This window comes from Cervus canadensis, chromosome 5 (assembly GCF_019320065.1).
Source record: "Cervus canadensis isolate Bull #8, Minnesota chromosome 5, ASM1932006v1, whole genome shotgun sequence".
NCBI lineage: Eukaryota > Metazoa > Chordata > Mammalia > Artiodactyla > Cervidae > Cervus > Cervus canadensis.
In genome coordinates, this window is record NC_057390.1 from 93320068 (window position 1) to 93338391 (window position 18324).

At 56.5% G+C, this 18324-nt stretch overlaps 1 protein-coding gene across 1 annotated transcript in view; it reads right to left on the reverse strand.

The window, feature by feature from the left end:
- The window catches only part of NIBAN2 (niban apoptosis regulator 2), a 53043-nt gene that overhangs the window by 17751 nt on the left and 16968 nt on the right, over window positions 1–18324 (reverse strand). Inside the window, exon 2 of the mRNA XM_043469624.1 lies at window positions 2580–2710. Coding sequence (XP_043325559.1) covers window positions 2580–2710 — 131 coding nt within the window. The remainder of the gene's footprint in view (window positions 1–2579; window positions 2711–18324) is intronic.

Sequence of the window (18324 nt, forward strand, 5' to 3'; positions counted from 1 at the left end):
TCAGTCTCCCGGCTCCTCAGACTGACATTTGGGGAGGGGGAAGGGAGAGTAAACAGACTTCTGGAAAGGAGATAACAGGAAGCCAAGAGGGAACAGCCCTGCTCCTGGGTGGGAGGAGCGTGGGAGTCAAGGGTTCCTGTCTCTCAGAGGCCTCCGTCAGCTCTAAAACAAATACGGGGCCTTCTGCAAAAAGCAACACGTATCCTGTGTAATAAAGGGAGAAGGTGTAATTTGACTGGTGCCTAACCTCTCCTAGCTTCCGAGCTCTGCAACTGCACTCAGAGGTGAGCGGCCCCTCCCAAGGCACCCCCCACCCCCAGGCCTGTCTCCTCACCGGGCCTCTTCTCCCCAGCAACCTCCCTGCCACTCTTCGAGGGGAAATGCCAAAACATTCCTGGAAAATGAGGGCCCATTGTACTCAAACAATAGGACCCCGAAGACTGCTTCCTACCCAGGGACAAAAATATTTACAGGAAAAGAAAATGGTTCCCCCCCCCACCAGGCACCCCCTCCCCACCACGACAGTGGGCTTTCCCCTGGGCTGCGTGGTCTATATTTAGACTGGGGCCTACTCTCACCCCAGCTCCTGAGTTCCCGTCTCCGCTAGAAAGAAAGCGCACAAAGAGCTCTCCAGACACCCCGGGCAGACCCTTGTTCTCCCTCGTCTGCAGCCGCCACTCTGGCTTAGGGCCGGAACCCAGGGCTCAGGCTTTCCCGGGTGAGTGGGGCTCGGCACCCTGCCCCCTAAAGTCCACCCTCAGATCCTGGACAGCCCGTAATGGCTGGTTGATTGCTTTTCAGATGTGGGTTTGGGTTTTATTTTTAAGACTTTCAAATGGCAGAGTCGTGTTTCCACTGGAAGGTCTGCAGGAAGCGGAACCCAGGAGACAGCCCAGGCCAAATATTTTGGACTCTGCAAAGCTCTCTTCTGCCGCCGACGGGCATCTTCGAGGGACCGTGAGAGCACAGGCCCCCAGGCTCCGACAGCCTACGCCTCGGGAGCCTGGACAAGCAACTCTCCCTCCCCGAGCCCCGGTGTCCACCTCTGGGAGGGGCGCCGGGTCATAATCACAGTCCCTCTGAGCCATGTCATGCCAGCTGGATGCAGCACCCGCACAGAAGAACTGTTGTTTTTATCACTACTATTATTATATTAATAGTAGTATTATTTCTAACAAAAACAATTTATGTGATGATGATAATGATAATGATTTCTATTATCATTGTTACCATGACTTAGCCTCATGATGGTCAGTTTCCTGAGTGGTGAATGGGACCCAAAATCCCTCCTCTTCTGAAACTGTGGGTGATTTCATATTACTCTTCCTGCTGACATGTTGCGTCTGTTTTCTGACCATGAACACTCAACCTGATGAGTGTGAAAGGCGTTTCTCATGCAGGATAAATGCTGAGTGCATCAGGTGACCCCGCTCCTGTCTTGGGTTGTTGGAATTCAGGCTGCCTGTGACATTTCCTTTCAAATAGGGGAGCAGCCCACAGGAAGCAGCTCCCTGAGGTGGGTCCAAAGCCCTCTCTGCTATCACATAGGTGTGCCCCTGCCAGACACCCAGGCCAGGCCACAGCTGCCCTCTGCTGAAAAAGGTCAGGAGGTTGCCATGACATCAGGAGACCAGACAGATTTTCCTGGGCCCCAAATCAAAGTGACAGGTGACGCTCTGACACACAGCACTGACCTTCCCTCCACCCAGGCAGACTGGGGGTCAAGGCAGAAAGAGGAACCAAGTCAGGAATCTGGAACCTGGCTTGAGTCCTGCCCTCCACCATCCCAAGCAAGCCATGGGCTCACCTCTGGGCCTCTGCACATGTCACTGCCTGGGTCTGATATTCCTTCTCCCATAAGGTCTTTAGCTGAGATGGCCCTTCTTCCGGGAAGCCCTCCCAGACCACCCAGACAAGGGCCCACTGCAGCACCCCAGAAACAGCAAGGCCTGGCTTCTCTCCCCAAGTGCTCAACCCCTCACTTCCTCAGTGCCATTCCCACCCTGATGCCAGGGGTGACCACAGGATCCCGTCCCTGGGAGGCTCTACTAGCCTCCTCTGGCCCATTCTGACCCCTCAGTGGTGAGCAGGCAAACCTGGACAAACCTTTACTGTGCAAACATAACCCTACCACTGGTAAGAGGAGTAATGACAAGGCCAGAAATGATGACACATCAGCCAAGCATCTGTCCAGCCCCAGGCACCTGGCCCACAGATCTTTAATCCTCACGGCCACCTGGCGCGGGAGGTGTGCCCATCCCCATTCACAGGTGAGTAAACTGAGGCCCCACGAGGTGAGGTCATTAGCTCGAGGGTGCGTAGACTCTAACAGGAGGAGCTGGGCTTGGACCAGGCCTGTCAAGATGACTCAGAGCCCCAGCCCAGTAGGAGGAGGGGCTGGCCTGGGGAGGAGGCGCCCACAGGGGCCTCGATGCCACCACCAGGTCACCTCCCTATTCAGAAGCCGGGGTGGGGCCCTCAGAGACCATCCAGCAACCGCGGGAAACCGAGGCCCAGAGAGGGAAGGATCCTTGCCCAGGCCCTCGGAGGCCGCCCCGCCCCTGCCCAGCACCTCTCACCTTGCGCCAGAGCAGCTGGGCCTGCGGCAACCCAGTGCCCTCGATCTCGTGCCGCATGCTGTTGAAGAGGGCCACGCCATACTGGTCTTCGTAGAATCGGAGGAACTCCGTCAGGATCTTCCCGGTCTTCTCTGAAAGGGAAGGACAAACAGGCTGTGAGGCTGGCATGACTGCTTCCCGGCAGTGACCTGAGCCAGGGAGGGGCATCCGCCTTGCCCCAAATCCCAGCTCCTAAAACGGTCCACACGGGCTCTGCAGGCGCATCTGCGTTGCATTTCTGGCCAGGGTGGGGCCTTTCCCACACACGGCTGGGCGAGCTTCTGGGCGGGAGAAGGGGCGATGACCGTGACGGTGAAGCCAACAGAGACGCAAGAGACCAACAGACAAGTGAAGAGAAGCTCAGTCTCGCCAGCCAGCAAATGAAGGCAAACGGAAGATTTCCTTTTCCCCATCAGACCAGCTGGGACGCAGAGAACAGGCACTTTAACCAGAGCTGGGGGAGTGGCAAGATGGGACTGCGTGTTTGGATGGGGAGGGTGGTCGTGTGCACGCGTGCCCTTGCTCCTGTAGGGATCCAGCCCGCAGAATGCACCAGAACTTGCCAGAAGCAAGCCAATTGTACACGGGGGTCGGGGGGGGGAATGATTCAATACCCAACAGTTCACTCAGGTCAGGCAGAAGATGAAGGGGACCTCCGTACATGTAACAAAAGGAAGGTGTCCGCACTCTGCCGCATCAGGAGCTCTGCAGGCTCCCATGTTGAACAGCATCGCATTTAAGATTATTCCTGTAGGTGCATGTGATTTATTTACGCTTGAGGACCTCAAAGAAGAGGTCCAGGAGGCAGCACTCCAGGCTGTTAAGGGCGGCACATTTGAGCGTGGGAATGAGAAGCAGAGGGCGGGTTTCAGGTTCTGCTTTATTCATTTGTTTAGCATTTGAATTATTTTATGAGCATGACTCTTTTTACAATAAAAAAAAAAAAATCAACATTCTAAAATGAACTCATCTACCGGACTAACTACCACTTTGCAGTCACTGGCTATTGGCCTCTCTCTTGCTAAAGCAGATTTTAAACAGAAAAGGGGATGCCCCAGGGTGCAAAAGCAGGCCCAGCACTCGCTGCCCAGGCCTCCGCATTGACAGATTAATAAACTGAGGTCCAGAGAGGGTCATGACCCACACCAAGAGGACTCCTCCTTAGGCAAGACTTCCCCGTCCTAAGTAGCTGGACTTGGGGTCTGTGCTGGCCCGCTGTGCAGTTTCCGCTGTACACTGGGAGGACCAACTCAATCATGGACAGGCCCCACCACCTCTAACAGTCTCGGACTCAAGGTTCCAAAGACCTGGTCCTTTCTCAAATGAAAAGTGGCCGACATGACGCCATCCCTCCCACGGCTGGTCCCTAGATAGCAAAAGCACCCAGCAAGGACAGAGCTTCATTTAATCCTCTCAATAGCTCTATGACACTTCCCTGGTGGCTCAGTAGTAAAGAATCTGCCTGCAATGCAGGACTCACAGGAGACACAGGTTCAATCCCTGGGTCAGGAAGATCCCATGGAGGAGGGCATGACAACCCACTCCAGTATTCTTGCCTGGAGAATCCCAGGGACAGAGGACCCTGGCAGGCCATAGTCCAAAGGGGTTGCAAAGAGTCAGACGTGACTGAAGTGACTTAGCTTGCATACAATAGCTCTATGGGGTATGGTTGGTGTTATCCGCATTACGGAGGAGAACATTGAGACTCAAAGAGGTTAAGTCACTGACACAAGGTCATACAGATAGTGAGCGAGACCGCTGGAATGCAGTCCTGGGGCCCAGGCAGGAGGTGGTGGCTGGGGAAGAAGGCTGAGAGGGGGTGCCACACCCCACACCAAGGGTGTGTGGCAGACCCACTCCTCCCACCCCTTCCAGAGGCAGCTCAGCCCATGGGTCCCTCTTCACAGGCCTGTGCTTCCCTTCCTGGAACAAGCTCATGTCTGTTCAGATTCTGTTTTCAGGGGAGGAAGGGGAGAACAAATGAGGAATTTGCTTTGAATGCCTATTTTTTAAAAACCATAAACAACCAGAACTCTCTCAAAGGCCACGAGAATTGTTCTGAAAAAATGATGAGGTGGGAGGGGGTGGTGGGGGAAGAGATGGGGTGATGAACTGGGGCCAAATAGAGAAAATAGGATCGCAGACAAAGGTCCATGTAGTCAGAGCTATGGTTTTTTCAGTAGTCATGTACAACAGATGTGAGAGTTGGACGGTAAAGAAGGCTGAGTGCTGAAAAATTGATGCTTTTGAAGTGTGGTGCTGGAGAAGACTCTTGAGAGTCCCTTGGACTGCAAGATCAAACCAGTCCATCCTAAAGGAAATCAGTCTTGAATATTCATTGGAAGGACTGATGCTGAAACTGAAGTTCCAGTAATTTGGTCATCTGATGCAAAGAGCTGACTCATTAGAAAAGACCCTGATACTGGGAAAGATTGAGGGCAGGAGAAGAAGGGGACAACAGAGGATGAGATGATTGGATGGCATCATCGACTCAATGGACATGAGTTTGAGCAAACTCCAGGAGATGGTGAAGGACAGGGAAACCTGGCGTGCTGCAGTCCATGGGCTCGCAAAGAGTTGGACATGACTGAGTGACTGAACAACAAAGGAGAGCAGACAACAATAATATCGATAAAACATGTAGTCATCATCATAGTCGCTCCCTTTTATTAAGTGTTAACCCCTGTCGATGGGGTGGGAAGGTTTACATGCATGACCCCAAAGAATCGTCATGAAAACCCTAGGGAGTTGGTGCTATGGTTTGCCCATTTTAGGGATCAGGAGGGTGGCAGACCCAGGACAGGAGAACCAGGTTCTCAGCCTCCAGCGCAGGCTATGGTCCCAACCCTGCCTCAACAGACAGACACCCAGTAGGCACTTTCCCAACAGGCAGGATGGGTAGGTTTGGCCCTCGGATCTCAAGGGTCCTCCAGCCACGGCTCCAGGATGCCTGCCTCAGCCCTGGCGCACCCAGCCTGATACAGCATCATATCCAGAGGGGCCAGGAACTGCCCTGACCCTCAGGGAGACACCCCCAGGAGGAAATTCCCATCCTGTGCCAGGAACTCAAACCCAGGTCTGCCTGACTCATAGCATGCTCCCAGCTGCCGGGTCAGCAAAGCCCAGACATCACATCCAGGCAGGGAATGGTTGGGTGCAGAAGGCCCCAGGCTGGACTGGGGATGACAGGAAGGGGAGGGCCCAGCCAGGAGAAGGCCCAGGAATCACCCTTTCAAGGGGCATCGAGGCCCACGTCAGGTGGGGCTGTGGGTTGAAGAGGAAGCCAAGAAGTGAAAAAGAGAATGAGGTGACCCAGATGGAGCCAGAAGGCAAAGGTGAGCCCTGAAGCGCTGGAGCTGAGAGGGGCAGAGTAGGGGGAAGAAGGAAATTCATCTCTCGTGCTGGGATGCAGTTATCCAAGTGAGGCTGTGGGACCAGAGTCCAGGAGGGGAGGGCACGAGCAGCGGGGGCAGAGAAGTCACCTGGCAGAGGGCGGAGAGGGGAGAGGGCACAGGCAGAAACGAGGGGTGTCTCACTCCACTCAGAGGGAAGGAGAAGACGACCCCACGGGCCCTGGGCCCCATTTCACCCAGCTGCAATGACAGACGTGCCTTGCCACTGGAACTCGAGAACCGTACACACCTGGACCTGTTTTCAGATAAATTCTTTGCTACCTGAGATTCCAGAAGCAAACAGACCAGAGAACGTGGGATCTCTCAGTGGTCCAAATCTGCTCCCCAACTTGGGAGCCAAATGGATGGGGAGATGGAGGGAGGCTGGTCTCTAAGGACTGAGTACAAACCCCGGGGGGTGGGGGGCGCCTGGCACAGGCAGGAGCTGACCCAAGCAGTTACTGAGTGCCCACTCTGGGCCATATCCCGGGGGGCTGCGGACCGTGCTGGGCAAGAGGTCAGGGACTAGCAGGAGGGTCCCGACACAGTGCCAGGGAACTGGGGGGCTCAGCTGAAGTCTGGCAGCAAAGGGGGCTCTGGAAAGGGAAGACCGAAGGGGAAGAGGGCTGCGGGATGGCTTCTTGGCAGCCCGGAAGCCCGTTCCTGAGAGATGTCCTAAGACAACTTGGAGGAACTGCCACGTGCTGCTGCAGAGGATGAGGAGTTGGGGGCGAGGTGTCGAGGCTGGAAAGACCTCAGGGAGGAAGGTGGGGCAGGGGGTCCAGTCCCCTCCAGGGACAAACAGCTCCCAGGAAAGAGTCCTGAAAAGTGTCCCCAGCAGCCCCTCCAGCTGGATGCGGCTGGAAGAGCATGTAGGTAGGCATCCCGGCCCTGGAGAAGGCTCCTCCTGCCTGCTGAGCTCCAGCGGGGGTAGGGGGGTCACAGCCTGGGCAGCCCCCTCCCTGTAAGACCCACTCAGCACTGCACCCTCTCTCTCTCCTTGCCCCCCTGCAGCGGTGAGCTCCCTGGAGTCGCCAGAGGGTTTTATGACGCGGTGGCCCTTCCTGGTGTCTGCGAGTGGTCCCCGAGACCTGAGGCGTCCCTCTCTCCTCCACACCTGCCTGCACCAGCTCTTCCTGCTCTCCCCCCATGGCTTCTGGAGACACCACAGGCCAGGGATTCGGGGTCTCATTGCCCCAAAGGGCTTCTCCAATCACTCAGTGATAAAGAATCCACCTGCCATGAAGGAGACCCGGCTTTGATCCCTGGGTTGGGAAGATCACCTGGAGAAGGGAATGGCAACCCACTCCAGTATTCTTGCCTGGAGGATTCTGTCAGGCGAGTGTATGTTCCTCAGTTCTTTGTGTCGTCACAACAAAAATTTGGAGTGACGGACATTGAAGCCCCCTTGGAGGGTCACAGCTCTCGGGTCTTGGACAGACCGTGTTATAGCTCTTAAATAAATCAGTGTTACAGCTCTATTTTATTTAGATAATAGCAGGAAAATCCATCTTCGAGGAGGGCACGTCGATCTAAAGACGAGAAGAGAAGAGCGCCCCATCGTGCAGGAGAGAGAGAGAGCTAGGGCCTGTCTTATGTAAATTGGGCCAGCCAGGAGTGTTGTTTGTTTTACCTGAGGTTCTCACTCCGGTCCTCGGACCTTCCTTTGTTCTATTTTCGCGGGCTTTTCCCTTCCAGGTCTTTTAGCCACCGCCATTCTGGACTCCTTTTCCCTATTCTAACTACCTAACAACTCCATGGACAGAGGAGCCTGGCGGGCTACAGTTCACGGGGTCGCAAAGAGTCAGACACGACTGAGCAGCAACACCCACAACGGGACTGTGAGCCAGAGACGGTGAGGGGCTCACCTGAGGTCACGCCCCCAGACCGAAGCAGTTAGGGTTCTGGTCCACAGCCCGCTGAGCCCCTCCTGAGGCCGGGCTCTGACCACTGCCCACAGGGCATCCCTCCCCCGAGAGGGCGGGGCAGGAGGGGTTGCCCAGCCACTGAGCTGCTGGGAGAGGCTGGAGGGGACAGAGTGCTGGCCTCACCCACCTTCGACACTTTCCCACACATCTCCTTCCTTTCCTGCACTGACTCAGGCCCAGGTGCTGTCAGATAAAGAGATATGAGGGTAATGACGGGGCCTGCCCTCCCGCCTCAGGCCCCACGAGGCGGCCAGAATCCCAGTCCTGAAGACCCCGGCCCCGTAAGCTACCCGGCTCTCTCAGAGCCTCAAGTTGCCCGTCTGTAAAATGAGCACACCCAGATTCCAGCTCCAGACCTCTACAAACGTGACTGCTATAATCGTAATCAACCCTGAATATTCATCGGAAGAATTGATGCTGAAGCTCCAACACTTTGGCTACCTGAGTCAAAGAGCCGACTCATGGAACAGACCCTGATGCTGGGGGAAGATTGAGGGCAGGAGGAGGAGGGGGTGACAGGGAATGAGACGGTTGGATGGCATCACTGACTCGATGGACGTGAGTTTGAGCAAACTCCAGGAGTTGGTGAAGGACAGGAGAGCCTGGCGTGCTGCAGCCCATGGGGTCGCAGAGTCAGACACGAATGAGCAGCCAAACAACCACAATCATGGTGCCCAGAGACTGCTTGGAAGTTTTTTTTTTTTCTTTTTTTAAATTTAAATTTATAATTTATTTTAATTGGGGGCTAATTACTTTACAATATTGTAGTGGTTTTTGCCATACATTGACACGAATCAGCCATGGGGGTACATGTGTTCCCCATCCTGAACCCGCCTCCCACCTCGCTCCCAATCCCACCCCTCAGGGTCATCCCAGTGCACCAGCCCCGAGCACTTGTCTCATGCATCGAACCTGGACTGGCGATCTGTTTCACCTACGATAATGTACATGTTTCAGTGCTAGTCTCTCAAATCATCCCACCCTCGCCTTTGCTTGGAAGTTCTATTAGCAGGTATAGCTTTCATAGTTTGAAAAAATCCAATAACAACTTTAAAAAAAAGAAAAAAAAGACCAGGAAGAGAATCACAAAATAATGATAAGGATCGGTAGGTCTTCAATAAACAAAAACCTGACAAAGGGAGGGCTCCCGAGGAAGAAGGAGCGGCTCAGGCAGAGGTGAGGGGTTGAGGATACTGGCCTTGTGCAAGGAACATGGGGGAACCCGGGCTCCCACCTGACCCTGGGGGGACTCTCGGGGCACCAGGGCCAATGGCTGGGCCCTCCTGGGACCCTCTCCCAGCACCTCCTGCCGAATAAGGAGCTAAGCTCTCCCCACTCAGACACAGGGCCCCACACACACCCCCAAAGTCTTCAAATGGCCTGGAGGTGAATATAGGTAAATAAACCCTCCATTTACAGGGGAGTAAACCAAGGCCCAGAAAGATTAATGGTTCACGAAAGGTCATGCCACTCATCAGTCCACAACAGCTCCTGAGCACCTTCCTGGGGTAGTCATGGGACCACCTGCAGGGGTCGTAATTTCTTTATGAGCCCAAGAGGACAGCCCCTGAATTCTGAGGATCTGAGCCCAGCCACCACTGTGCTCTGCGACCCCAGGGAGTCACTGCCCACCCAGGGCCTCTACCTCCAGGCAACATCCATAGCATGAAGGCAGTGGGCCCCGCAGGGATCTGAAGAGGCCACTGCCCAGGACTTCGGGGCCAGGGTGAAATACACACAACTCTCTCCCCTGAACCAGAGGCTGTTTTGGAGTCAAGCCTTGAAGCAAGTTGGTTGCATCTGTATCTCTGATTCTTAGCAGGGCTGGAACCGTGGATTAATGTCTCTCGAAAGGCCATCTCACTCACAGTCAACAAAAGCTCCTTGAGCACCTCTGGGACCATTAAGGGTGACCCGGGGGACCCCTTTACCATCTAGTCTTCCTGACTCGGACCCTCAGCAATAACTCCCAGAGGAGACCAGGGTGCCTCGCCATGCAGGACTTCGGCACGTTCAACAGCTCAGGTGATGCTGAGAGATCCTGTCACCTCCACTTTATAGATAAGATAACTGAGGTGCAGGGAGACTTGGAGACCTTCTAAAAGACACTCAGCTGAGAAAGTGAGAGGTGGATTCTAAACCTAGTCTCACACCAAAGCCTGCACAAACCCCCATCTCGTAAAGCCTCTTCATTCCCAACACAATTTCCAAACTGGCTCTCCACCTGCTCCCAGAGGTGAGCAAGGCAGGTTTTACAGTCCCATTCTACAGATAAGGAAACCGAGGTTCAGAAAGGCAAGGTGACTTTTCCAAGGTCACGCAGCTGGCGACAATCAGAGCTGAGACTAGTCTGGGGGTCTCCAGTCCCTGTCTGGTGGAGCCAAAAGGGAACCTTCACACCTACTGGGAACTCACCTGTCCATCTTCTCTGGACCTCAACCTTCCTACTGGAAAAATGGGTGGGTGGGTTCCTGTCAGCTCAGCTGATCTAAAATCTCAACGACGATCTAATCGGTGCTGTGCTGGCCCCAGAAGCTGACTGGGGTGCTGGTCTCAGCGCGGTATCTGAGCTGCTGGTGAGTCAGCTCGGAGTGGGAGCTGACCACAGTCCCCTCAGGCTGGACTGGAGAACTGGGGTGAGGGGAGCAAGACTCAGCATCACCCCTTACTTGCCAACTCAGCACCATCTCCACTGGGCATGCAGGCTCTGGGCTCAAATTCTGCTCCCAACACGCTGTTTGGCTTGGTCATGGCACTTCCCCTCTCTGAGTCTTTGTTTCTCCCTCTGCAAACAGCACACCAGTATCTGCTTAGTCAATTTATAAGATCACTGGGTTAAGGAGTGCTTCCCAGGTGGCTCAGCGGTAAAGAATCTGCCTGCCATCGCAGGAGATGCAGATTCGATCCATGGGTTGGGAAGATTCCCCTGGAAGAGGAAATGGCAACCCACTCCAGTATTCTTGTCTGGAGAAATCCATGGAGAGAGGAGCCTCCCAGCTACAGTCCACAGGGTCACAAAGAGTCGGACACGACTGAACAGGCACTCATGGGCTAACGAGCAGAATATACTTCATCTTGGCGAGGGGGAGGCATGTCGCTAACAGGGGTCCCTTTTAAGCTCCTCCTGTCCAAGGTTCCTCTAAGCCAGGGAGAGGCCCTTGAAACAGGGGCTGGACAACCCTGGCCTGGCCCAACCTCAGGGCCAGCACCACCAGCAGGCAAGGCAGCCGGAAGCATGTTAATCTCTGATTTTCCAAACTGACAACATTAAGGATCACGCTATTTCCTGCACTCAGATAGCGGGGGCTAGGCAAGAAGTTGGGGAGGCCCCAAGGTGGCCTGAAGTCCCCTGGAAACTCTGGGGGCCATTGTGTTCAGAGAGAAGGGGCTTGCTGAGCTGACGATGGAAGGAAAGACTACAGGGGTCCGCCGAGAACGGGCCCAGGAAGGTGCAGCCCGAGAGCCTCCATGCCAAGCTCAGGAGATGCTTTGCCTTCTCATGGACCTCCCAAGCCCAGCACACGCCACACTTGTGCCACGTGGACCATCCCCCGGACCCTCAGCTCAGCCCTGGAGAGGTGGTGTCTGAACTGGAGGAATGTTTCAGACAAGGAGGCCCAGCCCCAGAGAACTGAGAGCCCTGCCCAGTTCCTCAGCTGGGGAGCAGCAGCGGCCGGATTTGAGCCCAGGTCTGGGACCCCCTCCACACTGAAAAGGCGCCAGGAGGAAGGGGACAATCACCAGCCAAGATTGCATCAGCCCTGGCCCAACCATGGGGGCCTCGTGCTGGACCCAGCCCTGGACTGGCCCAAGCTGAGGGCACCATGCCAGACCTGACCCTGGCTCATCCGGTCCCTCCAGTGGGTTCGGGGGACACACCTCACCCATGAGGCCGGCTGGGTTTCAGCGCTGAGATTTGTGGACTGAAACCAGCACCCTGTAGGGCGGGGCAGCCCACAACCTGCCTGCCTGGTTCCCAGAGCACTGGGGGGGGCGCTGGAGGGGGGGTGAGGGGAGCAGACCCAGGGTGGGGAGGTGGGCAGGCAGCCAGGGATACCAACTCCACCCACCCCAGAGCCAAAGGAACAGGAGAGGCGGAGTGGGGGCAGGGACCTAGCTTGCCTGCGTCACAGAATGCTCCAGAGTGCCTCCATCTCCATCACCAGGGAAAGAAGGAAAAGCGAGAGGTCCACAGCATTGGGGACACTCTCCAAAGGCCACACAGCAGGTCCCGGCAGAGCTGGGTTGGCATGCCAGCCCCCAGTGCCTGGCCCAGGGCTTCTCCACTCCATCACCCCTATTATCATTATTAACACATAACCACAGTGGCCACTTGCTCAGCAGCCTGGCTGCACCCAGGTTCACACGAGTCATTTGATGTGTTGCCCTCACTCTATATAGGAGAAAACTGAAATTCAGAGAGGTGAAGTGATTCCTCTGGGGACACACAGCTTGTCAGTTATATGGACCCAGAACAGTCTGAGTGTGAACAGGGAACCAAAGTTTGAGCGAATGCATCTCACCTCCACCTTGCACACTGCCAGCCCCTGCAGCTCCTCACCGCACGGGCCGGGTGGGTGGCCACGGTCAGAAAGGCTGACAAGGCTCCCACTCAGGACCTGTAATCAGGGGCAAAGCCAGGAAAAGGGGGGTAATGACAGGCTCCATCGGCCAGCAGGGGAGGGGGTCTGGCAGCCCGCCCATGAGAAGGGCCTGAAACAGCAGCTAGAATCCTGCAGAGCAGAAGGCAGGAAGAGAGTAGGAAAACTGGGTACCCCCCCAAGGGGGACAGCTGAAACCCCTGAAGGGGACAGTGCCCAGAGAGGGCAGGGGACCGATCCAGGGTCATCCCACTTCCGGGTGCTTGTGCTCCCCAGCACGAGGCCATTAGGGTGACGGGCTTCCTAACTGACTCGGGGCTGGTCAAGAGGCCAGAACAACTCAACCCAGACTACACCACTACCCTCGCCCCAGCCCAGGCCCCTCCCAGCTTATTCCTGCCACAGCCTCCAAATTTCCCCCACCTCCACTCCTGGCTCGCTCCCTGTCCTTCCCACACACAGGAGCCACAGGGATCTTTTTGTTAGAACTCTCCCCCTGAAACTCCCCTGTTCAAACGTGTCCATGGCTCCCACTGCCTTTAGGACAAAGATCCAGCACCTCAGTGCACCCGCAGACCCCTGCACGCGCTTCCTCACCAAGGGGTTCCCCCAGGTCAGGGACACCCCTCCCTCCTCACTCTCCAATGCCCCTTCCCCCTGGGAGGTCCCCAGGCTGGATGGGACCTCCACCCTCTCCCGTAGCCTCCCCCGTACCCAGGGATCTCACAGTGGGTAAGGCCTGTTCCCTCTCTGATGCCCCCGGACAGCACCCACCACATCTAGAACTGACCTGGCACAAAGGAGGAACCAACGAGAAGGAAACCCAGAGGGAGCGGCCAGAGGCAGCGATCATGAGCCTGGTGGAGAGCTGCCACCCCATTGAGCAATACAGCTCCCCACACACGCCCCACAGATTTCTCACCGCAGAAAGGAATGCCCTACCCGGGGGCAGCGGCAGGGGTCCCAGGACCACGAGAGAGTGCCCAATGCCCTTCTTCTCCCCGGGGAAGGGGGCTGCCACCCTCGAGGCTTCCTCCTGACTGGCCTCAGGTGCCCCAAAAGGACCCTCTGCTGGGTGACCCCTTCCCTGCAGCCAGTTATGAACAAGGAAAAGCGTCTCCCCATAATCTGGCAGCCCGCGGCCCACCACGACCTGGGAATGACCGATCCCTGACCGTGTGCCGGCTCCGTGCCTCATGCAGAGATGAAAACGGCCCTGGGAGGGAGGGTCCTCACCACCCCTGCCCCGCCATGTTCAGAGAGGGAAACGGAAGCATGGGGGCAGTTAGGGGGCCCACCTGGCATCACACACCTGGTGAGGCATGATGCCGACTGGAGACACCCAGCACCCTGCAGGGGGACTTGTCACAGAGCCCTGGCCAAGCCCCGGGAGGTGGGGACCTCTGTCACTCTCCCCCGCCGAGGAAACAGAGGCTGTGAGACCAGGTGGTTTGTCCCAGGTCAGCCAGCTGTCAAGCGCTGGAGCCCAACTCCAAGCTAGGACATGAACCCAGGCTCTCGGGGCTGTGGCAACACACAGGAAACAGTCACACCAAGCCCTTCTTAAAGGATCTCACTGGACCCCGGAGACCAAAGTTCATCCATCACTGAGCACCTGCACAGGGCCTGGAACACTGCCCCCAGCAAACACACCATGCCAAACTCGATCCAGGATCTCAGTCCTGCCTCCCTCCCCAATGCCTCATGCTGTGCCCTCTGCCTGAAGCTCCCTTACCCCTTGTTAATATAGTTCAACCTCAGCCAGACATCATTTCCTCCATCACAACGCTCTGCAGTTTCCCATTTGCATGTAATTATAATAACAAGTGGGGCATGAGCTAATGCATGTAACACTTAGCCCAGTGCCAGGCACAGAGGCAGCTTCCGTGTGTGTTAACAATTACCATCCACGTTATTTCCTTTAACCCTCACCCAGAGCTCCCCTGGTGGCTCAGAGGGTGAAGATTCTGCCGGCAACGCAGTAGACTTGGGTTCCATCCCTTGGTCAGGAATATATCCCGGAGAAGGAAATGGCAACCCACTTCGATATTCTTGCGTGGAGAATCCCACGGACAGAGGAGCCCGGCAGGCTACAGTACATGCGATCGCAAAGAGTTGGACACGACTGAGCGACCGACACTTTCACTTTCAGAGTTACCTGTTAAAGCCATTTTTAGAGGAGGACCGGGAGGCCCAGAGAGGTGAAGTGATTTCCCAGCACCACAGAGCTAAGAGGAAAACCAGGACACAAAGCCCAGCCAGGCGCCGCTCACCGCTCTACCCCGGCATCGAGCGCTGTGCGGGGCGTGAGAAGGCGCTCAGGGGTCCTCAGGGACTCTCTCTGGCACATTCCCCACCAGCAGCTCCCCGGGTCAGGCAGGCACCTCGGTCACGCCTGTAAGCCGGGTGCCCAGCACAGTGCCAGCGTCAGGAGAGGAGAGCGGCTTTCTCACAGAGGCAGGGGTGTTCCGGGCCCGAGCTCGAAGCGAGAAGCAAATCTGAGCTCCCAATAGCCTCTCTGGGCCTTAGTTTCCTCATCTGTAAACCCCATGGAAGGAGGAGCCTGGTGGGCTATAGTCCATAGCATCGCAAAGAGTCGGACACGATTTAGCGGCTAAACAACGACAACAACAAAACGGGCATAAGATGAGAGTCTTGCCCTCAGCTCACCTGGTGGCCTGGGGTCCTCAGGAGATGACAGTTTCTGTTAACAGTCAAAGGGCAAAGTTGGTGGCTATGATCATTACCTTCAGCACCTACGAAAGTCCTGCAGGGGATATTAGGTTTTGCTGCTAACAAAGGGCCACATGAGCCATGTGAAGGTTTGTGGCTGTATCATAACCTAACAAAGGGCCACGTGAGCCTCATGAAGGTTCGTGGCTGTATCATAACCTAACAAAGGGCCACGTGAGCCTCATGAAGGTTCGTGGCTGTATCGTAAACTTCAGCACCTGTGAAAGCCCCGCCCTGGCGTGTTCCCTCGCTAACGGGCCAGGCACATATGCTGATCAGGCCACTGGACTTGGGAAGGGTTCTGTAAAATCGAAGTCCAAGCTCTCCACTGGACAGATGGGGAAACTGAGGCTGCAGGAGCAGGGAAGAGGCAGCCAAGGCCCAGCTCCCCATGAGGGCAGTGAGGGAGTCAAATCCAGGGGCTTCAGTGCCCAGCGAGGAAAACTGCCTCTGGTCTTGGGTGGGGGTCTCTGGCCTGGAACGCTCTCCCAGAGCCCACCCTCTCTGCCTGGTCCTCGGGACCATCCCCCAGACAAGTCCAGTCCCCCGGAGACTCCACCACCACAGCCCCTGCTTCTCCTGGGGGCTTTTTGCAAGTGTCGTGACTGTATCACCACCCTGCCCAGAGACCCAGCACCAGGCTTATATCAGGGCCAGGTGGGTGCTCGACAAACACGTGCCGAAGGAACAGCCCCTGGTGGGAGGTCACCCGGTTTCAGATGCCAAAATGGTGGCCCAGGAGGCCTGGGAAGGAGGCTGGCTGGGTCTCCCATCACGAAGGCAGCTTTGGAGCAAGGCGGCGGCAGGGGGCAGGCCAGGAGGAGCCGGCCAGGAGCGCTCACAAAGCTGCCTTTACAGCTCTTCTCACTTAGCAAATATTTAACCACGGCTCAGCAACGCAGGTCTTCTGGTGGGAGAGTGTGTGTGCTGGGAGACCAGAGCTGGGAGTGGGGAGGGGGCTGAAGGCCCAGAGAAGCGTCCCTGACCCCAGAAAGGCAGAGCGCAGACCCGCCCACCGGGGACTGCCCTGACACCTCGAGGAGGAGGAGGCCGCCCCAGTGGGAGGCAGTCATTCCCATCTTGACACAGAGGGAAACAAAAGCTCTCTCATCCCCTCCGGCCCCTCCCTCGCTGCCTGGCAGAGCCCCGAGTCGGCTGCGGGCACCAGCCGACAGTTGGTGGCTTGTTCTGGGAGCCCAGACCCAGGAGTCTCTGCTCTCTAGAAGCACAGACCCAAGCAGGGTGGGTAAAGAAGGGGTGCCCAGAGCCCCCGCAGCACCCTCCACCCAGGGCAGGACTGGGAGGGGGGCCCCCTTCCACTCCGGGGAGCACGTCCGAGATTGGGCTCCCCAGGATGGTGTCCTGCACCAGGCCTGCCACGGCCAAGGCCACATCCCAGGCCAACAGAGCCACACAGGGAGAAAAGGAAGGTCAAAGGCCGCCTGGAGGACCAACCTCCTCACCCTGCCCGCCCGGCTCCACGTCCCCCATCCTCCTGCCCCAGAGACAGCCCTGGCTTTGGAGCCAGACAGACACAGGACAAGTCCTAGCCCCGTGGTCTGGGGCCTCGCCTGAGCCTCGGTATTCTCCTCTGTGGACTGGGGATAATTAGCTGTGGTCATCAGGCCGGGTACAGAGGCGGCTCATCTGTAATGGTGATTTTGTAAACACTAACCTCCACCCAGCCTCACGCCCAGCCCCCCGTTCCTACTGGCTTCTCAGCATCCCTCACCTCCATGCTCTTCTTTTCTTCCTCGCCATGCCCCCTGGAGCCTGAACCCTGTAACCTGGCCATTAGTCACAACTGCCCCGAAGCCGTGGTGCCCCTCGACACACGCCTGCTCTCAGCCCAAAGTGCAGAGCGCTGAGGCTGGAGAGGGCACCCAGGGCCCCCTGTCCCCTTAGCGCCCAGATTGGAGTTAGACCCTGAGGTGCCCAGGCAGAGCTCACTGCCCGAGCCCTTCCTTCACGACCAGCCTGGCGGCCAGCATCGCCGCCCAGCCCCTCCCTGCAGCCACCAAGCAGCAGTTCACATCCTCTGTCAACCAGCTCAGGGTCAACCAAAAGGGTGGTGGGGGCCAGAGCCAAGGACAGGTGAGGGTCTCGGGGCTCCATTGTGCTGGCCGAGAAAGGTTTCATGTCCTCATTCATTCATTCATTCAGCAACCGCGGGGCTCTGGGCATTCAGGAGTGAGTCAGACACACCCAGTCCCTGTTGTCCAAAGAAGGAGACAGACTGTCAACAAAACCTACAATGGGACATGGTAAATCCCCTGCTGGGTGTAGCAGAAGAACCCAGAGGGACGGCTAACCCAGCCTGCAGATCAGGGAAGACTTCCTGGAGGAGGTGGCCCCCGAGACATGAAGGGGTGCTGGTGAGGCGAAGGAGGATGGCTGGGCAGGGAGAGCGTGCCAAGCAGAAGACACAGGGAATGCACAGATTCAGACACACATTCAGCAAAAACATTCATCTGTTCCACACACATCTGTGAGTACCTTCCTGAGTCAAGAAGGGCACTTTCACAGAACAGCGGAGTGTCAAGGTTCTGGAATTCGATCTTGGTTCCAATACTAACCTCACTGGCTCATTAACTGTAGGACTTTGGACATGGGGCTTAATTCTCTCTGAATTTCAGTTTTCTGGGCTGTAAAGTGGGAGGAAGAGTAGTACCCACCGGGTTGAGTTTTCATAAGGATCCAGGGAAATGAGTGAAGCCACAGAACCTGAGCAAATGGGGGCCAGTGCAGTCAATGATGATGCCTGAATAACGGACAGGAAGACTTCCACCCGCTGGAGCGTGGGTGGCCACTGGAGGGGTGGTTAGGTGGGCAGTGGGGTCTTTCACAAGCTCAGGGGTCCCACAGTGTGTCCACCTGTGCTACTGGCTGTTTTCTGCGATGTGTTTCATGCCACAAAATGGGGACCAGAAAAGTAGAACCAAAATAGCAGCTACCTGGTCCCTCAGCGGGCCGCTCAGAGGATGGGAAGGTGACGTACTTGGGGTCCACTCGTTCTGGGCCCTGGGCCCTCAGAGGTTAACCACTCAGAAAG